Source organism: Euprymna scolopes, chromosome 29, assembly GCF_053919585.1.
Source record: "Euprymna scolopes isolate OS-2025 chromosome 29, ASM5391958v1, whole genome shotgun sequence".
Classification (NCBI taxonomy): domain Eukaryota; kingdom Metazoa; phylum Mollusca; class Cephalopoda; order Sepiida; family Sepiolidae; genus Euprymna; species Euprymna scolopes.
The window spans coordinates 70,571,165-70,598,367 of record NC_136510.1 but is presented as its reverse complement, the minus strand read 5'-3'; the positions used below and the strand labels follow the sequence as shown (position 1 = coordinate 70,598,367).

The 27,203-nt window shown below is 31.6% G+C and overlaps 1 protein-coding gene across 3 annotated transcripts in view; it reads left to right on the top strand.

The window, feature by feature from the left end:
- The window catches only part of LOC145252702 (meiotic recombination protein DMC1/LIM15 homolog), a 54,412-nt gene that overhangs the window by 26,012 nt on the left and 1,197 nt on the right, over positions 1-27,203 (top strand). For all 3 annotated transcript variants that reach the window (XM_080112527.1, XM_080112526.1, XM_080112528.1), the window contains 6 exons: positions 2,050-2,122; positions 3,111-3,202; positions 5,847-5,920; positions 18,109-18,223; positions 19,864-19,924; positions 24,803-24,919. In XM_080112527.1, the coding sequence (XP_079968653.1) occupies positions 2,050-2,122; positions 3,111-3,202; positions 5,847-5,920; positions 18,109-18,223; positions 19,864-19,924; positions 24,803-24,919 (532 nt within the window). The remainder of the gene's footprint in view (positions 1-2,049; positions 2,123-3,110; positions 3,203-5,846; positions 5,921-18,108; positions 18,224-19,863; positions 19,925-24,802; positions 24,920-27,203) is intronic.

Below are 27,203 nucleotides of genomic sequence, written 5' to 3'. Positions count from 1 at the left end.
AGGTTTTTGCTGGAACTTTTTAGAGGGTATGAAATGGTCAATACCTACAATTAACCATTCAGTCAGGTCTAATACTATAGAGGACACATCCTTTTTAAACATGGAATGCAGAAGTAGATCAGATATAAATGTACGGAAGCTATCCCAGTCAGCCTTAGTGTATCGATATACTGTACGATGGAGAGGTACGTCTGGGGACTTATTACATTTCATTTATGAAAGTATGAAAATATAATTATTGAAATCAAAATAGCAAAATTTTAAACATCATAAAAAAAATGTATCCAATACATAATATTACCTAAATAGTTTTAAAAGATTTTTAAAAGTGATTTCACTAATTATTCTTTAAAAAATGAAGGAAAAAAGTGTTTACAGTAATTCTTAAAATAAAATAAAGCTAATTTCAATAATTCTTAATTAAAATAAGATTGAAAACACTGTTCAATGATTATTAAATAAAAAAAGAACAATTAGAAAAACATAATAAAAAATAGTACATACACACGGGAGATATAGGCATGAGATAAAAAAAAAAAAGCAAGGGAATTAATTTGCTTTGTCACCGCTTCCAATAGCAGTCATGCTAGAAGTTAGGAAGTATGTTAGTTGACTAAAATCAGAACTGTATTACAATGAGGTATCAAAATAGTGAGTTGATGAAGACCACTAGACCACTGAGTCAAAGGAAGCAGAGAATAAATCAGACAATTCTGTAGAACACATACCATAATAGTATTTCTAAAAATGATTGTTAGCCACATAATGTCTGTGAGAGAGAAGATGCAGAGAAAAAGAAATGATGTGGCCAATCAAATTACAGATAAGTTTCTGAACCTTATCAAGAACCCTTAAATGGAACAGAGATTTACCAGTCCAGATATAGCAATATTACTCCATACATGGTTTGATAGTAGATTTGTAGAGATAGAGAATAGTCTTGGGTGTGAGAAAATGTTTAGAGCAATAGAGAGTATGGAAAAAGAAAGAGCAATATATCCAATGTATGAACTCCAAGAGAAAGAAAAACGAAGAAATTTCAAAGGTGATTTCTCCTCAAGCGCTCAGTGATCCATGAAAATCCCAGGAACAAAAGTAAAAATGAGAAAGAGAAAATATTGCATATATATATATGATAGATTAAATTATAACACTGGTCAACCACAAATTTGTTGTCTGTGTCTTTTCGCCTGATTTAAGACAAGTCTGATGTGCTGAATCCAAAAAATCACATTGGTTTTGGTCAATCAGGTCAAGTTATGATAACATGTCATTTTTTTTTGCATTTAATAAGAATTAAAAATTACTTCACGAAATGTATTTTAGATGAAACATATTTTTTGTGAGCAAAAATAAACAAATAAGACAGGATTCTATGGACAATATCTTTAGTTGACATTTGACAACTAAAGATTTTCATTATCTAGCCAAATAGAAAAGTTCCTAGCAAAACTCATGTGATTTCTGGAATATGACATCTTTGTTCTGTGATGAGTACATATATCATAAAGATTTTCCTGTATTTTTGTTTTAATAAGTGTAATTCTATATATGCATCAAATTCTATGTTAAGACTTGAAAATATAAACATTTGAATTTCTTGAGATGTTTTAAACGGTCTTTGGTTAATAAAAAGTCTATATTGTTCTATTAAACTTTTGTTGTTTAAATAATTTGACTTTACTTGTTTTATTAAAAAGAAAAAATAAAGGTTGAAAAGACATTTTTCACTCAGCAATGAGCTTTGGAAGATTGTTGGTGAAAAAACACAGTCGCAAAAAGATAAGTGTTTTATTATTTCTAGTCGCCATTTGAAAAAATCACTCGCAAATGAAACTGTTTTACTTGCAATGTAAAGCCCTGTAAGAGACATTAAATCTTAAAATTTCAATTAGAATATGGATCAATTTATTTTTAAAAGTTACAAAAGAATAATTTAAGAATAAAGTTTTAAATTCATTTATTTGGTAAGTTGTAACTAATCAGTTTATTATTATGTAATTTAGTCAGTTTTTCATTTGTTTTTTTTTTTTGCTTTTTTGTGTTTAGTTGCGGCACAATTACCAGGACCCAATGGCTACACTGGAGGAAAAGTTGTGTTTATTGATACAGAAAACACATTGTATCCTTTTTTAATTATATATCTGTTTTGACAGATGAAAATTCTATTTTCCCTTATGATATGTTGAAGAGAACACACTTGAGAGTAACCAATGTTGAAGATATGACATTATCATAAAAAAGAATAACAATGTCTCCATGCAAAAATAATTACTTTTTATCAACAACTTCTTTAGACAATTAATATGTCCAAGAAAGGGATATTTCTGTTTGAGGTAGTTAGAGTAAATCGCCTTAATGAACAGTTGTTCATAGTCGTAGCTGGTAATATGCTTAAGCTTTAGGCTTTCAGTGTCTCTTTAAATGTCTCTCATAGGCTATTATACCTGCCAATCAGTGTGGAGGAACCCGGATGTATTCATATTCATTACATTAACAGTGAATAATAAAGAGTGCATAAGAATGAGAGTTCACTATTTCCAAAAACGTTCTAGGTGAAAGAAAGTGTTTTAAATGTAAAGAGAAATTGAGTACACATGTTTATTTCAGCTTTTTCCCTACGTGTTCACATGTGTGTAAATAGCATAGGCATTGTAGATATGTGTGTATATTAGTGTGTCTATTCTATTAGTGGGAGAATGTATGTATAAACTTCAGTACGAGTGAGTTTGGTTAAGTGTGTATATGCTGTTGTTATGTTTAGTAGTTCGCATGTCTCATCATGCATGTGCTACTTGCCTTTTGGACCCAAAGGACTTAGGCTGGATTGTGACATGCATATGTTGATTGTGGAAGAAAAATATTGTAAAAGAGAAAGAAACTGTGTGTTTGGGTTTTTATAGTATGCGCAAATTTTCAGCAGTGAATATTCTTGCTTCTTTGGTTGGCTGAAAGAAACTGCTGATTGGGGATTTTGTTGACATGTAAAAAGACATCTGCCACTGCTGCTTCTAACAGATATATATATATATATATATATATATATATATATATATATATATATATATATATATATAAATTAAAAAGTATTTCTTTAACAGCATATTTAGTCGACCTGATCGCCTCAGAGAAATTGCTGATCGATTCAACTTGGACCAAGATGCAGTACTGGATAATGTATTATATGCAAGAGCTTACACAAGTAAGTTTCAGGAGACAAAGCTCATTGGATCTGAATTGACTATTTATTCTTTCACTTCTAAACATTTTTAAAGACACATGTTTTTAATGTGGTTGTAAAAATGAAAATCTTGCTGTAAATAAAAAACGATCATAACAGTGAGTGTATCTACAACTGACAGCTACTATCCTGAGAATTATCTTACACAATTTAGACAATCCTCAAAATATGGAGATTATGTGTGATTTATAATAAGAAGTGGCTGTTAAATTGAGTTAAATATTCCAATTATTATTGAAGAATTTACTATTCTATGTGAAAACATTTGTATTAGATAGATGAATAATAGTGATGCGACGACTCTAATATTTTTCCCGATTCCGATACGATTACCAATTCCGTACTAAATTCCCGATTCCGATTCTTTATAAACTTCTAAATATTTAACTATAAAGTTGTTATTCTTCCTGATTATCATAAAAACAAGCGTTAAATATAAGATATTTTCTCAAACATAAAAACACTTGATTTATAGATTTTAGTTTTAGTGACAATTTAATAATAAATATATATATATATATGATATTATATTTATCATTACTAGCAGCAATGGTAGAATTTGTTTTTAAAAAATAAAATAAAAATATCATAATTAAAAGAATCGTTTTTGGCATCGGAAAATAGGTACAACTTTTACCGATCCCGATACCTCCAAAAGTTCCGATTTTTCCCATCCTTGACTCCGATTCTGATTAACTGTCGCAACACTAATGAATAGTATTTTTAACCGATAGTTCTGAAAATCCTTAAATCTCTTAATTCTTTAAGCAAAAAAAATGCTGACGGGACTTTAACCTCTGCGGTTACCCATAGTGAAGCTATTCTATATGAGTATAGTGTTGCCCTCTACCATTGAATTTGATGCGCTGAATCCAAAAATCACATTGCTTTGCTCAATCAAGTCAAGTTTTGAGCTATGATCACATGTTTTTTACATTTTTGTTTACATGTACATATGTGTGGAGCATGTTAGAAGAAGTTGGGTAAAATGCCATGTTTTGATTGGAAATGATTATTTTAATGACATGAAGTATTCATGGCTGATAGTTTTGGGTGATTATGTTTAAAAGGGGTCAGTTTGAAGTTATAAAACCACAAAATCTTCCAAAAATTGATGCTCAGCATACATGAAGGACTGGTCTGTGTGGGAGGAATTGGTACCTTGCAAAGAAAGGAACGTCATTAACAACCCTCTGGTTGGCAAAGACAAAATATTCTTCCCCCTGCTGCACATCAAGCTCGGCTTAATCAAGCAGTTCACTAAGGCTCTGGACAAGGATGGTCACTACTTCACTTACTTGTACCAGGCTTTTCCAAGATTGACCATGGAGAAGTTGAAAACTAGCATCTTTAATGGTTCACAGTCCACAGGTCCGGCAGCTCATCAGAGATCCAGAGTTTGAAAACTCAATGAACAAAGTGAACTGGAATGGTGAAAGGTATTTATTCTGGCAGTGAAGAACTTTCTTGGAAAGAATAAAGCCAGAAACTACACAGAACTTGTCAATAATATGTTGACTGCTTTTCAGAAACCTGGGCTGCAACATTAGCGTCAAGATGCACTACCTATTTTCACATATGCACCAGTTTCCTGAGAACCTATGTTCAATGAGTGATGAGAGCAGAGGAAGAGATTCCATCAGGACTGGAAAGAGATGGAGACTAGATACAACGGTCGCTGGGACACAGTCATGATGGCTGACTACTGTTGGAATATGAAGTGAGACTTCCCTGCCACTGAGCATTCCAGGAGTGCAAAGAAATGGAAGTTCAAGCCCTGAAGTTTGAACAATGTTGAAACAACATGCAATTTACATATACTTACCTTTATTAATGCCCACCATTCAATTTATAGTAATCAATGTTTCTATTAGGTAATCAATTATTGTTGTTGGCAAACCATTTTTTGTCTTAAAAACATATTTAGGGTATATGTTGACAAAAATCAGATGGTGATGCCACAAAAATGTAATCGATTTTGTCACAAGATCTGATTTTTTTTTTCCAAATCAACTTAGCACAAAAACCTGACCTAATGGAGAGAAACAGATGCAATTTCCTGATTCAGCAGTGCAAAAATACTCAAAATCAGTTGTAAAAATGTAGACAACATTCAAAAAGTAAAAAAATGTTGCTGAGTGTAATTTTACTTTATCCTTTTTTCGTTTTGAAATATAAATAAAACAATTACAATATTAATAATGAGAAAAAGAAAATATTGCATATGTGTATATAAGATAGTATAAACGATAATTTTATATTACCCTTTTTTCTTTTTTGAATATAAATAAGTCAATTACAACAGTAATATCAAGAAAGATAAAATATTTAATTACGACAAGTTTTAGAGTATGAAAAATATGAAATTCAAGTTGTATGAAATCATGAATTACATAAATCATTAATATTTCTGAAATTTAATTTTTACTTATTTAGTTTAAGGCAGCAAGTGATAAGTAGAATGTTTCTGGTTGCCTTGAAAAATACCAAATGTGTTCATCTTTGAACGGACAAAAATGATTAATAAAACATTTCTAAATTAATAACTACTTTGTTTTGATATATTACAAGATAAAATTTTAGATTTCTTTATCATTGTTTACAGGTGAACATCAATATGAACTCTTGGATTTTGTTGCTGCTAAATTCTATGATGAGCAAGGAATATTCAAACTGCTGGTAAGGATTTTGTATTAGACAAAGATTTTGAGAAAATGCTAAACTTGAAAAAATTTTGTTTGATTTTAAGGTTTTTGAACTTATGAGAAAGCTACATTTATATATAATAATATTTTTTTTATTATTGAACCATGCTGATATTTGTTATCAAATTTATGGTTAATTATAATTAAGAATCAAATAAAACATACCTGGTTTGTTGTAAATACGATTAACACTGTAGAAGGCACCGACATCGGCAAAAAAAAAAAAATTAACACGTAGTTATGGTTTTTATTTAACACACAGACAGGAGAGAACGTCTGTGTTTATTTACATATCAACACGAAGAGAAAGAAAACAGGTTAAGTCCCCGTTTATATACAGATTACCTACATGTCATCAAAGCATAAAGCAAGGGAGCTAACTCTTCACACAATCCAAAAGAGACAACTCTTACAATTTTCACAGTATATCTATATTGATAATTTCCAACACTGCCCCTCAATGTGAATAGATATTTATGTCAGTTTTTCAATACCCAACAGTGTTCTGAGCTTCACAAGTTATCTGCTTACAATTCGAGACCTTTTTATTTTTATATTTTTCTCAAGCATTATCTACATCTCTGTAACTCCTTGAAAAGTTTCTTTGTGCTTATGAACTTACAAATTTTACAAAAAGTTTTTAAGATTCTACATGTGCACAGCAATTTAAGAAAATCCATTATAGGGGCATTAAGCACCTGTGGTCAGGCAGCCTTCTCAAACCTCTCTATAGCATTACCATGGCACCTGTGTGGCAATAACTATTAAGTTTGTCTAATCACTGACTAATAACAGGTCTTGAATGAATACCGAAATGTGTTACACTTGATTTAATTCAACTTTCTATCTTAAGAAAAGAAAAATGTGCCATGATGGTTTGCATCCACAGCCTATCAAATACAATTATAATTTCTACACTAATTTTTAAAACAGCTGCAAACTCCTTTTGTCAGAACATTGGCTATCAGAGTACTTAGTACTCTGATAGCCAATGTTCTGACAATATCACCTCTGACACCAGTGGGTTATTAGTGTTCACAGTGAGAAGGTCATGGGTACATTCAACTTTACAAGAGTCATTGGCAAGAATGTGGTTGCATGGTGTTGCACTAATGCCTTATCTCAGCCTTAACCTGGACATAACAGTTTGTAGGTCTTCTCTGTCTTTTTTCCAACTTTGGCTCGCTTTGGATCAGGGGTGTCGCCTCTTTGATGGTCATCTTTCTCCCCGGTCAAAGCGACCAAAGCCAATTCGAACAGCTGGTCGACGATTTCATTCTCAACATTTGCTTGATGAACTTCCTTCAAAATTTTGTAGAAGATTTTTTGCATTGCATTCCCATTCTCCAATTATCTGAGAGAGATTTCTGCTGATCGTTTTTTTGTCTATACGTTTTCTTTCAGCCTTCCATTCCATATGGCGACATTCTCAACCAGTCATAGATATTGACATCTCCATTTTGAGGTGATAAATCAGTAAAAATCTGTTTCTCCCATGCAATTATCATTTTGGTTTTCACATTTTGAAAATCACTTTCACAAACATTGTGATGTATAATTCTGAGATGTTGAGTGTCTTAGCTTCCACCAGATTTTGGAAATGAGGAATGATGATGTTTTCCCTCAAAACATGATCCACAAAAGTTTATATCCTCTTTTATGTTACTATGCAAGCAGGTAGTTGCTGCATGGGCTGCTTCCTTTATTTCATTGCAGTTTAAATAGTACATGTTTCCAACTTTTGAACCTATAGCTACTATTTTCTGTTTATCCAAAATTTTACAACCTGTCTAAGAAAATATGCAGGTCTTTCCAGATTCAGTAGCTCTCGACACATTTAATAAGTTGTAACATAATTTGGGAATGTATTCAGTTTCATACAACCTGCATCTTTGGTATTTCTTTTTTGATACACTTACATTCAATTCTGTTATTCCGACTCTTAATGCTTCAACTGAGAATCTGTCACTAAGAGTTATTTTTTCTGCGACATCCAATTTTTGGAAATTAATAAATTTCTTCCTATCATAACACATGTGACATGTAGCACCAGAGTCCACAATTCAGTCTGTAAATTTATTTTTAGACAACGCATTATGTAAGAAAAGTCAGACAACATTTAAATTATCCTGCATTTTCTTAGTTAAGTATGCTTTCTTTTTCGGATAATTCTGCTTGAAATTCTCTTTAGTATCTTCACCAAGCAGTCGACAATCACGTTTAATGTGTCCAGTTTTTCCACATTGACGTGGTGTTTTGATGTCATCACTTTCAATTCAGCATTATTATCTTTCCTTTCTTTGATTTTGGATTCTTCATGTAACAGTTACTAACTCCCGCTTGGGAATATCTTGACTAGCTTCAAGTGCTGTCACCAACATATTGTAGGAATCTGGACGTGTCTTCTTCATTTATTAAATCACCAATGACTAGCATATCATCAAATATCTCAACCATCATTTTGATGTGTTCATTAACAAAGTCATCCTTTTGTTTGTTTTAAATAGCATTCACACTGTAGAAGGTACTGATGTAAAAAAAAAAATAAAATAAATAACATGTATCCATGTTTTTCGTTTAACATACAGATAGAAGAGAACGTATATCTTAATTTAAATATCGACACGAAGAGAAAGAAAATGGGTCAGCTCTTTGTTTATATACAGATCACTTAAAATGCACGTCATCAAAAGCAAGGGAACTAATCCTTCACACAGTTCAAGAGAGACAACTCTTACGTTTTTCACAGTATTAAAACCGTTGATAATTTCCAACACAATGAGTGTGTATATTTAGAAATAAAAGTATTTTATTTTATAACCAATGAGTCATCACTTATTTAGGCCAAAGGTCACTCAAAGATAAGATTGATTGATGAGCTAGATCGATTGTCAGTTGATTGAGGAAGAGGATAAAAAATACTACCTGACCAGTAGTAGAAACTCGCCATGAAGCAAGCGAACAACAGAAGATGTTGTATTTGAAAGAAACGGCTTACCTTATAGGCTTGTATATACTGATGTTTATCAGCTGTTTTATTTTCGGATAAAGTTAATGTTAAGAGAGAAATAAAGCGCCTTTCTAGGGTTTCCTAATCTAAGTTTTATAGGATCGTGCTTTTTTTTGGGGGGGGGTATTTAATAGCATATCTTTTTTTTTTTGTAAACTTTATATAGTCATTTTTAGGGGGTATTTCGTCTTATAGATAATATTGAGTCATCAGGAGAGAATACACACCATTTCAGGGCCTTCCTCTCTACGGCTTGTTCGCGTATCAGACCCCCCTCCTCACTGATGTGAGGCCCAAATCTGCTCAATACAATGAAAAGAAAAGACGTTTGATAATTAAACAGCTCTTGTTCGGCTTTGTGCATGTCGTTCAATGTTCAAAGGCTACGTCTGACATATTTGTTAGGATGCGCACATATTGAAGAAAATAATGATAATAATATTAGTAACAATAATAATAAACAATAATAATGATAACAACAATAATAATAAAAGTACTATATATATATATATATATATATATATATATATATATATATATATATATATTCAGGTTTGATGTGTTCAGAAGTTGGGACTAATGAAGACAACAAGGTTGTTAGATTTTTCTTTTTAGCATCGAGGGGTTCTGGGTCACCTGAGGAAGGCTCTTTGACTGAAACAGATAGCTATTTGTAGCGACCATATGTAACTGTTTACCCTGAAATAATAAAAAAAAAAAATATATATATATATAACTAAACATATATATATATACAACATTAATAAAAATATATATATATATATATATATATATATATATATATATATATATATATATATACATACATACATACATACATACATAAACACATGAAAAAAAAGATAAATCTACTCACAGTAATAACTACACTGTAGACCCTTGCGAACATATGCAGTATTCCTTTTTGCCTATATTGTAACATAACCTTCACGGGTCAGCTCTCTTTTTTTTATTTTTTTATTTCATGTTTCTCGTATTAATGTTGTTTTCTACCGGCTGTTATAAGGTATTGTAAATCCAATCAAGGTGGGTATTTTCCTTGTTACAGCTTTTTCATATCAGCCACATTCGTTCTGTGATAACGTGTTCCACTGATGGGAAGCCATTGTAATATATATATATATATATATATATATATATATATATATATATATATGTGTGTGTGTATGTGTAATATAATATTTTCGCAAAATTAAATACAAATATAAAATGAGAACATCATATGATGTATTTCCTTATGCGTTACAATTGTTTTGTAACCATTTGTACAAGTTCAAATATGATATCATTTAAAAATATTCCCAAATAGCTACTTTTCAGATGACAAAATACATTTGCTACACATATATGAATGCATTCATAATCCCTATTTTAAGAGGTTAAGCAGTTGAACTCACCTCTATACCAATTGTTATATTTTATTTTTGTTTTTTTTTATTTTTCGATTGTCTTTGAATTTTTTTATTTTTTGATTGTCTTTTGTATTTCTTTTTTTATATGAAACTAAAGTTCCCTATTTTATATTCAATTAATCTTTTAATATCTTTTTAAAAAATTTTATAATTATTTTTCCTAATTTATTTATTTTCTTAATTTATTTCCCAAATACTAATCTATACCTTCAAATTCTACTTCCTATTTATATGTTTAACTATTCTTTTCTCAATCTGTCATAGTTTCATATAAATTTTATTTACACGTTATGATTTACTAGTTAATGTTTTTTCCTTCATACGATATTTCCTACAAAGGAATTATATTAATAATTAAAATTTATTTTCGTTCCTTACTGTTTATGGCAATAATTTAAGTTTTAAATTTAACTTATTGAGTCTTATCATTATCTAAGTATTATATTTTTAATATTAATCCTTACTATCCATTATCCTTCCTAATAGTTTTATGTTGAAAGGGAGATAACTCTCTTTTTCCAATATTTATCTATTTATCATCAAAATTATATGTATTCTTACTTTAATATTTTGACTTTGGTATTCATTAATTGCGTTTGCTTAATTTTAACCTTTTAGTTCTAATCTTATCCTCTTTATATCAATTTAGGTTCAATTTCTCCTTTAGTCTGCTTCAACTTTATCTTTTGATTTAATCTATTATAATCCATCATAATGTATTCATCTCCATATTTCACAGTTACTTAATGTTCGATTTTTTAATTTCCTCTTGTGTTATTGAAATTATTCAGATGTTAGTTTATTACCAATAACAATTATTAAATTTAAATATATTTCTATTTTCCTTATTTAGGTTGTAATCAGTTTAGTTTCTATATGTTAATTTGATGATCTTTTAATTTATTTATTGTACCTTTCTAAAATCTTTGTATTAAATTTTACATTCTCTTACCATATTAACATTTCACTCTCAGCCTATTCCTTGATTTTTTAATTATTATTATTATTATTATTATTATTATTATTATTATAAAATGTTATTTTAATCAGGTTTTAGGTGTGATAATAGGGATTTATTTCTATGAAGACATCTTTGTATAACATCTAACTTCTTGTTTAAAATTTCCTCTTTAAAATTCACTATATAGTATGACTCAAGTAAACATATATTACATCTTTTTGATTTACTCGGTTTATATTTTCTAGCTTTATCAACAATTGACCCTTTAATTCAAATTCTATTTTATTCCTACGTAGTTCTCTAACTTAATCATCTTATTTTTAATAATTATTTTTGTGCTATCCTTATTTCTACCATTATCCTCTTCCCGATTTGGTTCCTTCTTTGGTCCAATGTTAAATGATGCAACATGGTTTGGATATCGGTCCTTAAATACATTCAGTTCCCCCTACGTATACTTTTTACTATTAGCCATCTTAACTTCACATTTGTATACAATTTCAGAAATTAAGCAATTTCTCTACAATGGACATCCATTGGGTATTCTACAGTTGCATTTTTTCTCAATATCAATATATCAATTCACTTGATTCAATCCTATTATTACTTGCTATTTTGTTTATTTTACCATTATTATAACTTATTATCGTTTTACTTGGATTGGCAGTGATTGAGAATGAAAGTTTCACTGTGTTCTTATTAATTATTTTACTTAATTATTTTGTAAAATTCTTTAGGGATATTATTTTGTGTATGTTTACTAACAGGTGGATTAAATTAGACTTGTTTTTTGCGTGTTTCTCTTATTCTTAATAGCATTATTACTATTATATGCTTCTTCACTCTTTTTAATTTCATTCTTATTAGTTTTATACCCCATTTTATTCTTTACATTTTTTCTTCTTTTCATGACCATGTTATATGATATTGTGTAGTTTATCATACTATCTTTATTACCCATCTCGTTTATGTATTTGATCTTTCCTTGATATCCTGATCTAGTTAAAGCTTCATTATAGTAATTCTTATTTTTAATGAATATATTCTCATTTTGTGATATCCTTCTTCATACTCTTAGGATGATTAGATTTATAATTGCTATAAAATAGTGTTTGGTCAGGTTTGTGATACGGTTCATAAGTATTGTTGTTAAGATTCAGGGTTATAAAAAAAAATCCACTATTTACAATTACAGTCTAGTGTTATTTCTAAGTTAAGTTCATTAAAGAATAGTTTAATTTTCTTCCTAGTTTTTTATATGATTTGTTTGTTTGAATTAACTAAAAATAATCCATCATCCATAATTCATTATCATATTTACTTAATGGTCTTCTTGCTACTTTTATAATTTGTCTTGTTTCTAATCTAATTACATCTGTTTCAATTTCTGCTAGTTTAATTGCTTTCTCAAATAGTTCAGGTGTTATAGATGGATAATATGAGTCAATATCAAGCATAATGAATTTACTGTTTTTGTATTTAGGAATTTTCTGGAACCAATCTATCACCTCCCCAGAAGAAATCCAAAAGTTATGCTGAATTTTAGATTTTAAAGTGGGTATAATTCTATCCAATATTTTTTTTACTAATATTACCTAAATCAGAAACGCATGGTGCAATTAATCTTATGCTGGGTTTATTGTTGAAGTCAGGATTATGATCTATCAAAAAAAAAAAACTGTGGATTAAGTTTAGAAATATATGTTCTAAACTTAATTTATCTTGAATGTTCATTTTCTCACATATTCTTAATGTTAATATGTTTATATTATAAAGATCTTCTTCCGTTGCTTTTTTATAATTTTTATTTAGTTCACTTAAAATGAGTTTATTATATGTTTCAAAGTTTATACTGTATATGTTCATTGTCTTATCTGCTGGAACTATTATGTTAGGATTGTCAATTATTTTTTTAAATACCTTATTTATACTTTTTTATTTTAGGGTTCAATTTTTAATTTTTTTTTTTAACTATTAAACTTTTCACAAGGTTCAATATCTCAATTTTGAAGCTTTCCAATGACTGTATCTGTGGTGGGCATATCCTTGTTTTAATTTTGTGCATTTTGCAGTAATTTATTTATTTTTGTTTTCTTTAAAATTTCCATCTGTATTCTTATTCTGTGTGGTTATACTGTTCTTTTCCTCTTTATTTCTAGTGTTGTAGTGGTAAACCCTCCATCTGATTCTTTTCATAAATTTGTTCACTGCTTGAATCATATTCATTATGTATACCTTATGTCTTGGATTGCTATGTTCTTTGGTGAAAATGTGATTTCATCTTGTGTTTATTAGTATATTTCAACTCACCTGAAGGAGCAGTTTTACCTTATTAATATTTTTTTAAACTGAAATTTTTAATATATTAAAATTCCAGTAATGTTTATATACCAATAAAATCAAATTCAAAATTAATTGACTCAATTAATTAAGCTTCATGATTATCAGTTTTCATAATCGAGCATGCATATAATATTTTTGCAAAATCAAGACAACAAAATATAAAATGAAAACATCATATGGTGTATTTTCATATGTGTTACAATCGTTTCGTAACCATTTGGACAAATTATATATATAAATATTAAATTAGTATATGCAATAAAAGTCATGGAACTTTAAATATTCTCACAATATTTGGACACGTTGCAAATAAAATAATTTTTAATTATAAATAAAATAAAAAGCAAATAGGAAAGTGTGAGGTTAGATATTGTGTTGTAATGACAATTTTTAATAATTATAATATAATAAAGCGTAAGTAGAATTAAATTATAAAGTGTTGATGAGTATACTCATTTATTTAGTTGAAATTAGAAAGTATTATATGATTGGTGCAAATGTGGTAATAGAAAAATAAATAAAAACATTAGTTATTATCAGATATATCTATGGAATAAATTTGAACATGAAATAGGGTAGTATACTTTTTGGGTTGTTTTTTTTTATTAATTAGACGTTAATTTTATTTTGGAATTATAGGTTAAAATATATTAAACTATCAAATTAATATATGGAATTGAGGGTGTGGAGCATGAAATATTCTAACTGTTAGTCTAATTGCAATATTTAAACATGTTAAATATTAATTTGTATTAAAATTTAAAATGATAAATAAACAAAAATGGTAAATAGGAGGCTAGAGGTATAGAAAAGATTATGTTATAATAATAACAAAATAAAGATTAAATCACAGATATTATTTTAAATACCCATTTAACTAATTAAAATAATGAATTATTATATTATTAGTGTATTACTTTAAAACACAAATACAAGTGGAAATATGATTTTCCTCGGGATAAAAATTTTACTAAACAATTTAACTAGTTTGGGAAATGATTATTAATAATTCATTGAAGAATATTTGTATATAACAATTACAGATGGAAATGAAATAGGAAAATAAATAAATACAAATAAAAACCATAATTTTAGAGTAAAACTTTCAAAATAATTAAATTAAAACAAATAGATTAATAAAATAAATAAAATAGTAGTAATTAAGTAAATAAAATTAAATATTAAGCTGATAAGGTTATAAATAAATAATAGTGTTGCGGGACTAAGGTTATAAATACAGGGTGTCCACAAAGTCTGGCTACATTATGCAGCCAGACTTTGTAGGCACCGTGTAGATTATGGAGCCAGACTTTGTGGGCACCGTGTAGATTATGCAGCCAGACTTTGTGGACACCCTGTATATAATAGCGTTGCGGGACTAACGTTGACACCCACAGTCTTGCAACAAATGGAAACAAAGATAAAAATATGAAGAGTTGACAAGCAATACAGAGATGACTGCAGGCAGATTGATAACTTAAATACAAAATTTATTTTTAAAAGGATTGTAAATGAATGAAAAGAGAAGATAAGAAAGTTTCTTCTTAATTGAAAGTCTCTACTTGCGACTGAGGTGATTGAATGAAAAGATGTAGAAAAGTGAAAGTTCCTGGTTAGAAATAACCAGTCTTTTTACGAAGAATTAAACAATATAAAAGGTTCACCACTTACTTAGTGAAGAGTAGAAAAGGGTAAAAATAAAAGGTCCATTAGGGTTGCAAGTCCATATCCACGTGGAGGAATTAATTGACGGGCGCGCGTGATTTTAACGTCCAAACGCGGACAGGTCAATGTTGTTGGTGTTCAAAACATTGACTCCTCGTTTGGGCGAAAAATGCTTGTCCGACCGGCTCCAAGGAGGCCTTCAGAAAAAACATTTTTTAAAAATTTGTTTTCCTTGTAATCCGATTGGATGAAAAGAATAACATTCTTATGATGTAAGATGCTTTAAGTGACGTCTGCATGAACAACTGAAGTTCTGTTTAAGACCCACCGAATTTGCATGGGTGGGCAAAGGGAAATGTACGTGCAGCTGAAACGATGTTTATACATCCACATGTGTGCAACTGGGTTTTACTGTTAAGGCAGCGCGCCATTATTTTGTTTTGAGTAGATTCAACGTGCGCGCATCGGGGGTACGATAATAGATCAAATTAAAATTAAGATAGAAAATTTTTATTAATGGATATAAATCAAAATAAAATTAAAATCAAATTGAACAAAGTATACAAATTAATGAATATATGACAGATTAAAATAAAATATATGTCGATAATAATCACAATTAAATAATATTAATATAAAAGAATAGCTAAAAAGATATCAAATACTTTATTATTACTTTAGAATTTACGAATAAAATATAAAATAAATTCAGTATGGGATCTAATTTCAATATATAAGGATACAATTAAAATAATAAAAATTGAGATATATTTGAATTCAATAAATTAGAGTAAATGAAATATAATTATGGAAGGATAACTAATAAACATACACACTTATTGATTTGAATATTATAATTTAACTTAGATTATAGATAAATAAAATTAATAAATATACATTAATTTGTATTGAAATGCTTTAAATGTTAATATTTAATTTAAATAATCAGTTTATAATACAACTTGTATTAAGAAATAAATAATATATATATAACGATGGCGGTACCTGCAGCATTCCCACCATTACAACCACGCTGGGCATCCTTAACCTCGTCGGATTCCACCCGATGTGGCAGGTGTCCTTTGATCGTACCTTGTCTCGTTACAAGTTGGCCTGTTGATTGTCCTTACCTACTGTGTTTTCATGGAGGGGCGCTTGCCTCTCGATCAAACCGTCTCCTACCCTGTGTAGGTGGTCTCCGGGTACATCAACCACTCCGCTGGTCCTTGCGGCTTGCTGCAAAATCAAGAGTCCTCACCACAAACAAACAGAACTCCAGTTTATAACAGTAACAAACTATTTATTGTTTTCATTACTTCATAACAGCTACTGTCTAATTTAAGGTGACTGACTATAGCAGTGAAACGATGTAAGACCAGACCAGTAAAGTCACAGATTTCCCATTAACACAAGCTAGTTAACATCATAACATCAGACCCTGAGGGCTCCCAAATCGGGAGCGCCTGACAAGCCCAACCGTTCAGCTTGCTGGCTACAACTCTTCTCTTTTTAGAATTCCTTTTTCTAAATCCAACCCCTTTTTTCCCCACCTCTCCTTCAGAGAGTGGTTACAAACCCCTTTCTTTCTTCCTCTTAGCTTATCTCTACCCAACCTCAACCCCCACCTGCACTGAGGTTTTTACTTATTATCAATTAGGAGTGATTAGTCATTCTAGGTCGAACAATGCTTGGCGGCGACCTCTACCCTTGACCCCCATTCTAAGTTGTCAGCTTTAATCAGCTAAAGGTCTCTAGATATCTTAAAAACAACCTTTTTGTTGTTAACAGATATATAACAGCAATGAGATAAAACAATTATCATTTGTTTTTTTTTTCTCTCTGACAAAATCCCATAGACATTTCTGTTCAAACAACATCAAACCATCATCATCATCATCATTAGAATTCAGCTGTGCGAATTCCTCTGAATTTGTGTCGACTAGCAAGATCACTCGGCATCGCCCGATCCCCATCGGGTCACATATAATTAAATAAGAATAAAACTAATAAATATATTATTTATCAATATAATAAAAAAAATCGTTTAATATAACTAGGTTTGATAAAGGAAAATAACTCATTTAAATATAAAAGTTAATTATTGACCTGTAACTGTTTTTAAACAAATTATCATAGAATATTACAAAGGGAAATTTTATATTAAAATTGTATAAGTTTAATGAAAAATAATTAAATGACAATAAAAGAATTATAATTTATGTAATAATGAATTTCATTAAAATAGTAATAAAAATGAATTATATATGGATATATGATTTAGATAAATTGTAAATAAAATACATATATTTTGTATTAGTTTCATGTAAATTTAAATAAATATATAGACATATATTATCATATTATAGTTATTAATTATCTAAGTAAATATGTATAGATTAATTATAAATAATAAATTTTTAAAAATACTAAACAGAATATTTTTTAGTAGTGTATATCAAAATTAATACAATTAATACGGAAATTTAAATTTTAATGAATTTACTTGAAAATTCAAAATGGTGTAATAAAAGAAAAAATAATTGTTTGAAATTTGGTCGAAAAATGAGTGAGTGATAAATCTTTAAAGCTGTTCTAAATGACTAAACCTGCAACTTAACCATATATTCAAACACTACCGTGTTTGAATGATATATATGTTTATATTATTTACATTTATATTATTTTTTTTTTAATAATTTTATTTTGGGCATAAAAATGATAATTTTTATGATTCTTTCTCATTTTGACAGATTATTGATTCAGTAATGGCCTTATTCCGGGTGGATTTTTGTGGAAGAGGAGAATTGGCAGACAGACAGCAAAAACTTGCCCAATTGTTGTCGAGATTACAGAAGATATCAGAAGGTAGATCACGTTCAGAAATGTTGTTACCACAAGAAAATTGATTTGCACTTCATAAAATTGTAATAATTCAATCAAAAACAAATAAGTATTTGTTATCAATTGAAAAGAATTTGGAATAATTAATTTTGTGACTTGGAGAAAAGGATCAATTTCTTTGTTCCTTTTCATTTATTTTTTTTTTTAATGTACATTCTCCTCTGCTACTGATGATAGTAAGAATGGTATTATAGTTTCCCCAGAGAATAGTAAAAGAAATTTTATAGAGCAGCTATTCATTCTTCAAAAAGGCCTCTGACCAATGTCACAGAGAAATCCAATGGTTCTTGAGCAGAGAATTCCTGATATCTCAACAAATATATCCTTCCTAAGAAGAGTAGAAAGTGGACTTTGGATTTACTTTCGGCAACACTTGTAACTCTTGCTTTCATTATTTTGTCTTTTAGTTCTCACTTTCCATTAACCATGTTTCTAAAAAAGGAGGAAGAATTACTGTTTTCTAGGTCAGAATCTATCCAGCTAACACTTATAACTAGCTCGTTCATGATCTTGAAGTAGTACACTTTTTAGCCTCTTACTTCAAGTAGCTTCATACATTGTCTGGAGCGATTCCATAAAAAAGGTACTGGTTAGAAAATATAGGTTTATAGTTGATAATATAATTTGATAAAATTATATTAATTAAAATCTTCCATGCAAATAATTTCAGTTATAAAAGTAAGCTTCTAGTGAAGCAAATTTACAAGGGGCATTCCAAAAGTAATGCTTCTTATTTCATTCCGCCCGAATGGATCAGAGGGAATTGCAAATTGTGTTGTTATAATAACTGAACTTATGCATTCATAACCTGAAAGTTTCATTTTTCTGTTGCAGATATTGACGGTGTGTGACTCTAAAAAAGCAATCCCTGTCGTTGACATTGAATTCCTGGCAAATGTGCATTAAAAATGGTAGTCACTATGTAGAAAAATAAATTCTGGAGCATAAAAGGCTGCTCGTTTTAATGGTACCACTCTCGTTTTCGTAGCTATTCAACTTTTGGAATTAAAAAAATGGGAGGTTTTACTTTGGGAATGATTTTCATATATGTGCTTTAATAGAAGTTCAATTATATAACTGAAACTATTTGGATGCAAAATTTAATTTATGCAATTTTATAAAATTGTATTATCAACTAATACACAAATATTAACTTATACATACATACATACATACATACATACATACATATATATATATATAGAGAGAGAGAAGATGAATGAATAAAATTATATTATTAAAGTATTTATTAAACATGTTTAAACTTAGAATATATGAAATTGCAAAAAAATAATATATTCTTAGTAAAATTTAAGGAAGCCAAAACGATATATGGCGTTTTTCTTTAAAATAAACACTTATTTAAATGAATAATTAAAATTTCTAATAATTCAACACCGTTAAAGGTAAATAAATATTTAAAGGAAAAACAAAGCATATATCATTTTGGCTTTTAAAAATTTTAATATTCATTTCCTAATGATATTTCTAAAAAATGCCATCCTATTTCTTTTAATTTTATTTTAAGACAATTGTGAAATGAATCCTATTTTTCTGTATAGTTAAAATGAAATTTAAGTGAGAAACCAAATTTATTTTTCCAGAATACAATGTAGCCGTTTTTATTACAAACCAGATGACAGCTGATCCTGGAGCCAATATGATGTAAGTTAATTGACAGTTTCTGATTTTGTTTAGATGAGGATTGGTCATTCGTATTATTTGGATTCTTCGGACTACTTTTCTTATCTTGAGCATCATTTTCATAACGTTTCGGTTGATGTAATCTCCAACCTTCTTCAGGTGTATCTTGTTAAACTTAGGAATGTTTCTATCAGATGGAATTTCGAATGGAACTCTTTATTTACTTCACCATTATAGTTTACTCTTATTCTCTCAGCCAGTAAGTAATTCGTAATTGTATTTTTCAGTTGCCTACACTGAGAATCAGGAGAATATCACTTTTGCAATTAATTTTTTCAATTACTCTAACCACTGCACCATGAGTTCTTGTGGACAGTTCTAGTATGGATTTTATGACCCTTAAACCTATTTTATTTCTAGTTGTAAATATCACTATTTATTACTAACTCGCATTGCCTGGTGGAAGCCTGCCCCCACTCGTAAAAAAATTAAACTATGGTTGTTATTGGTGGCCAATCCCCAATGTCCTAATGTTAAGAACAGCTTTCGGAATAGACACCCCTAACCTCCTTATGTTAAGAATGTTGTATGAAATAGACACACCCAACCTCGCCATGAGGGTGGGGGAATTGTCAAAGTATTTGCCCCAAGTTTAACCTTGATATATGTTGTCAGCATACCCACCCACAAAGGCTAAAAACCAAAAAAGAAATGGGAGGGGGGGGGGCAGTACTGTGCGGAGAGAAGTAGACTTGTTTATCATGCGTGTGTAGAACAGTGAATTACAATGCATAATGCATGTCATTATATCTCAAAAACTACTTGTCTCTGCCAAAGTTAAAAGAGATTGTCTTATTCGGCATAATCTAAAACCCATAGAACTTGTCAGTTTAAAGGAAATTGTGTAGGTGGAGCTAAGGTAAAAAATTGCCTAAAAAAAAGTTAATGTGGGAGCAGTGTTGAAAATGAGTCCTGAAAAGAGAACTAAACAAAAAACAATTATAGTAAAAAAACAAAAACAATATGTAACAAATAAGTCTATCCGTAGGCAATGTAATAAAGAAGAAATTTGTACTTTAGCTGCATAAATTATTTGACAGACAAAAAAATTTAAAAACTGCATAAATGTAGTCAGATCTAAACTGAATCGAAATGAATGAAAATGAGAATTTTTCTGGGTGTAATTCATAAGAAATAGTTTTTATGATTTGTTAGGTTGTCAACAAATGAAGCATCCGCAGTAGTATTAAATAATAAAAAAAGGCAAAAAAATAGAATCCAAAACGCCCCTCCCCCTAAAAAGCAACGGAAAATAAAACCAAAAAAGAAAATATGATCATGTAAGGGTTTAGAAGATGCTCCAAAATCGTTTTTTTGCCTAGACTTTAAGTAGTTTGTAGAAAAAGTATATGGTGAAATTTAACCAGAATATGTAAATTTGCCAATTAGCAAAAATGATCAGGATACATATATAATTTTATAAAATATATATGGCGATTAAGCTACACAGAATATTCCACGTTTCATCCACGCTGGATTCATCAGGCTTATACATAAGCCTGATGAATCCTAGCGTGTATGAAGCATGAAATATTCTGTGTAGCTTAATAGCCATATATATTTATCACCATATATATTTTATAACTTACTGTCTGCAAAGGTGTTCAAAAGTTACATAAGATAGTGGCTATTAACCTAGCTGTATTGGATTTGTGTGTGGCATCTGTTGTTGCAAAAAACCGCTTTCAGAGTAGATAATCCCCTTTGTGGGTGGGGGTAATTCCTCCAGATTTAACCGTGATAATCATTGTCAGCATACCCACCCACAAATGCTAAAAGAAAAAAAATTGGGGGTTGGCAGTGTCAGTAGGACAGAAGTATACAACAAATAATTGTTTCCCTATGTAATGAAATATTTGTTAAAACTGGAACGTAGATAATCTGTGTAAAAAATCAGTAATTGTGCATAAAACCAGATCCTAACTTTCAAACATGCCGGCAGCTCTATCAACTGAAGTATGGAACCACAAAATGGATACAATACTTCCGCTATTCTTCAAAACTGCTTACTTATATATTTGGGCAAAATATTAAGATATTTTTTGTTAATATATTTTTTTCAAACATCAAAAATTGTGCGGGTGTACCTCAGAGGTAGTTCCATGGACCTTTATTAATCCTGATATTCATAAATGACCTCCTTGATAAAATTGTCTCTGAGATGGGTACATTTGGGTATATTTAGATGGGTATATTATAGAGTGTGATGACATCACACTATAACAGACATGAGGGGAAAACGAATGAACACATATCCAAGGAAATCACGAACACCTCCAGTCTATAGTGGAATAGGGAATAGGGACAAAAATGGATGGTAACATTCAATGCTGCCAAAACTAAGTTTCTTTCCTTTACAAGATTCATTAATAGTCATGACTAATCATACATTACCTGAAAGTACTTTGTTCAAGCTTCTCGGCTTAACGCTTATGAAGAGCATGAATTAGAACAAATACATTGAAGGCATTGTCAAGGCTGCTGCCAAAAAAAGGTGGGCTCTCTCTACTGTGCTAGAAAGTTACTTGTGCCTAAGAGTATCCTGTACCTCTACAAAACTACCATTCGCCTATGTATAGAGTATTGTTACCACATTTGGGCTGGTGCATCTGCTACTAGTCTCTCACTCTTAGACAGGGTTCAAAAGAGAGTTGCCAACCTAATATGTCCCACACTTGTCAGCTAGACTTTAACATCTGTCCCACTGATGAAAAGTTGCATCCCTCTGCCTGTTTTACAAGTATTTTAATGGTAGGTGCTCCGACGAACTACAATTCCCTTGACATAAATACCCGTGACAAACCCGACAACCAGCAAAATCCAACCCCTACATAGTAGAGATCCCCAAATACCCGAAAGCCTTCTATTCTAATAGTATCTTACCTAGGACTGTTAGACTTTAGAATTCCTTCCTGCGTCTCTGCTTCCTTGACTGTACTGACATGCAGAAGTTCAAGTGTAATGTAAACAAACATCTTGCTACACAACTCCCTACATAGTACCCTTGTAAATTATGTCTCATATAGCAGACCCTACATTAAAGTGGCACTGTGCCTTTTTTGGGGTGAAAATGCAATAAAAAAAAAAAAGTTAACTGAATCCAGTTTATATGTTTTGTATTGCTGTATTACTTGTTCTATTATTGTAACTTTTTATTGTGTATACCAAAACTTTTCCGTTTCGTTTTACACGTATCGAACCTATAAGACATTTTAGGTCATACCATGTATTTTTTATAACAGTATTTACCCTAGGCTTGTTTCAAGGGAGGAATATTAAATTTACAAGCAGTCCCCAACCATATGTATATCCCAATCAGGAAAGATGACAATGTTAAGTTTTTGTAGTTTTTGTGGAGAAGTATAGAGATTCACCTACATATAACACTTGGTATTCCTAAATGGTCACTTACCTGATACTGACCAGGCTCAATGTTGCTTAACTTTAGTGATCTAATGTGGACCAGTGTTAATGTGATTATGCCAAATATATATATATACAGTGTAGTGACTTGATAAGTTCTGGAAAATCATGGAAGTAATTTATTATTTTGGAGTAGTCTATTGAGAATTCAACATATTTTCAAACATGATTAGTTTTGATGCACGGTAACATTTCTTGTGATTATTCCTATATTTTTACTGTCAATTAAAATCTGTTTGATTGTAATTAGTTGATCAGAGAAGGCGTACTGAGGTGTGCGTTCCTTTTCAAGTGTGTGTGTGTGTGTGTGTGTGTGTGTGTGTGTGTGTGTGTGTGTGTGTGTGTGTGCGTTAGGTATATATATCAGATTCTGTTTTGTTTTTGTTTGTTTTTTTTTAATTTTCTTCCTTTGAAGATTGTAATGCTGGGTATGGGGCAGCCAAACCAGCTGCCAACATTGCCCTGCTTTTTGAAACCAACCGAGAGCTCTTTTTAGTATTCTTGTTGTTCCCTTAAGTGCAATTGTCTGGATCTCTTTTGCACTTGGTTCACCAGGAATATTAGTTAGGTAGGACTTCAGGCTCTTCTTCATAAGCCCTGTGGCACCTAATACTATGTCTTATCTTCAACCAGGTAGTTTCACAGATTTAATTGTTGCTATTGTCATTTTAGTTGTGCATTTTTTATGTTTTTTAAATGTATTTCAATGATTTGATTTCCTCTAATACTTATGGCTAGGAAGCCAACCCAAGACGAACCACCCTGCCAGTGCCTAACACTTGCACTATTCCAATATTTCATGTGTGTCAGGCTAGATGAGTTTGGAAAAACTAGATATTTTCCTTTCTTTGAAACTTGATTAAATTTAGTATAATTTCATGGGTTGTAATTCAGCTGTGTGGATGGAAGTATTATTTTATAATCTGATTTTTTTTTTATGGGTGTGTATATTGTTATGGGTGTGTATATTTTTATAGGTGTGTATATTGGTGGCTGCATCTCCTGTTCTGTCCAGGGATTTTGACTAATCTGTATAAATAGCTGTATGATATTTGATGGTATTTGTTTCCGAGTTGTCAAAAATTTACTGATGATAAACTTTGTATGTGTGAATTACAGAAAGACCCTAAGTTAAGTCTTATACCTTGATTTTGTATAGTTTGTATTAATGTAGGATTTGCATGTGGTATAGTGTAGATAGTACATTCATAGTCACGTTTTTGTCTAATGTGTGACTTGTATATTCTGAGGATTACCTTGCGATCTGCTCTTTGGTTCATTTTCTTTTTACTACTTTTTAGAATTTTAAAACCTTTCTGGTATTTTTCTTTCAGTTGGTCAATATGTGTATCAACTTTGCAACTTTTAAACTTTTCTCATTTCAAATTATTTATTTAAATTGAAAATTCATAACAGGTTTCAAGCAGACCCTAAAAAACCAATTGGTGGAAATATTTTGGCCCATGCCTCAACAGTTAGAATCTATTTACGAAAAGGAAGAGGAGAAACACGAATTGCCAAAATCTATGACAGGTAGAGTAAATTCAATTCTTTTACATTTCCTTGTTTAACTTGAAAATCCTATTAAAGCCATAATAAATGAACTTCTTTGTTCAAGTTTTGATCTGATAAAAAATATTTTTTATCAGGTCCGTTTACATTACACTTTGTGGAGATGGAATCGAACCCAAGATGCCCAGTTACAAACTGGAGTGATCACCTCCATAGAAGTAGACTCACCCGCTTGCATGAGAGGTGAGAGCAGGCTACTTAAACAAGACATTCACTGCAATGAGTGTGCTTTCAAATATACATCATCTTGCTGACACTTTACATGGTGTTGCCGATATAGGAAACCTGCTACAAACAATGTTGCAATATGGACGAACACAGCAGACATTATTTCAACGGACCCTCAAGCTACAGCGAGAGAACATCACACTGCAAAGAGACAGAGGGCAGCCAAGCAAGTCACTTACAAGGAGACCTGACAAACCTACCATACAACCGGACTCAAGTGATGGTGACTGGACGATATTCATTGACTCCTGGAATAGATACAAGAAGATGTGTGGGTTGGCAGAGCCAACAGCGTTAAGAAATGAACTGAGAACAAACTGTACGCCAAAAGTAAAAAGGCTGTTGTTTGAAACAGCTGTTATGACACATAAAGCTTGTAGAATTCCACTCCATAAGGCAGAAGGAGGGGGAATCGATTATGGACTTTGTGGCATGACTTTGATCAGTCACAAAATTCTGCGACTTTTCAGTGACTTGTCCAAGCAGGATAGGATGCGGTCAGAAAGTCAGCTACAACGATATGGTAACAGGACAAATGGACACAGGGCTGGCAAACCTGGAGCATCAAAGCAAGGTGCTGTCTGAGGCTGCAACACTTACAACACTGAAAGAAAAATTCAATAGGCTTGTCAGCCTAGAGACCATGGACAAGTCTACCCCCCCCCCCATCTCCACAGTAGTGTATACCCTACTATAATGAGCATACAGAGGTCGGGCCGCAGGCAGCGATCTCGGAAGAACCAGATCGTATCAGCCCCAAGAGACACTAAACCCTGTAAATGGTGTGGGAAGAGCTCACACCCTGACGGTTCATAAGGACGAAGGGGCTGCCCAGCAGCAAAGATGACTTGTCATAATTGCGGCTTGACCGGACATTTAAAAAGGGTCTGCCGAAGACCGAAGCAGGGGTCCAGTAACAGATCTACAGTGGGAGTGGTCGATATAGAATCCAGAACTCTCACCATCCAAAGACACAAAAAGGGTCGTAACCGGATGATTTGCTAAGATGGACAAATAAAAAGGAGAAATGAAGCCAACCTCACAAAACCAAAGGCCGTGCTGCACCTTATTTAGAACAAAAATAAGTTCCGAAGAGGTACTCCTGATCTAGCACCAACCCTGATGGTAGAGATAACTCCGATTCCAGGAGTACATGCGGAATTCGACTGCATCTCCATAGAACCAGCTGGCCTCCATACTCACCGGACTGATGCGATCGCAGACACTGGGGCACAGACATGCTCTAGTGAACCAGAAATCAAAAAAATTCTGAAGTTTCCAGACAAATATCTAGTACCGACCAGGTCCAAAACCAAATTGGTCCACACCCGTGCTGATGGGCAAAGACGGGAAGGGTGGTGGAAACACTAGGTAACCGGCAATATAATGTATGCATTGATGGGAGTAACCGGGTAACTCGTTGCAATCGCAGATTCCTCCAAAGAATAAACCCAGTGGTAGATACCCCTTGTCACCGATACCAGAGGCGTTCCCAGGAATGTTGAATACCATAGACAACCTAACAGGGCTCAAAATACCGGGATACCACCACAGATACGGATCAACACCAGCCCAAAACATCCGACACTCTACCAGAACAGATGGAGGTGGATGATACAGCATCCCCTGGGACGATGGAGGTTGAGGAAGACCAACCAGTGCGTCATAGCAGAAGGGTGACGCGACCACCCAGGAACCTATCCCCACAGACATGGAACACGTCGCACAACTACTCCATTGGACTACAACGCGAGTATCTTGTGGCCCCGGAAGGGGGAGGACGTGTAAAGGTGGAATAGAAACCAATACACCCAGTTACAAGACCGGAGTGGTCTTGGTGTCACACCCCCATAGAAGTAGACTCGCCTGCTTGCATGAGAGGTAAGAGCGGACTACTTAAACAAGACATTCACGGCAATGAGTGTGCTTTCAAATATACGTCATTTTGCCGACACTTTACATGCTTGAACTTCTGCATGTTGGTGAATGTTTAATATATTAAAATTTAAAGAAAGTG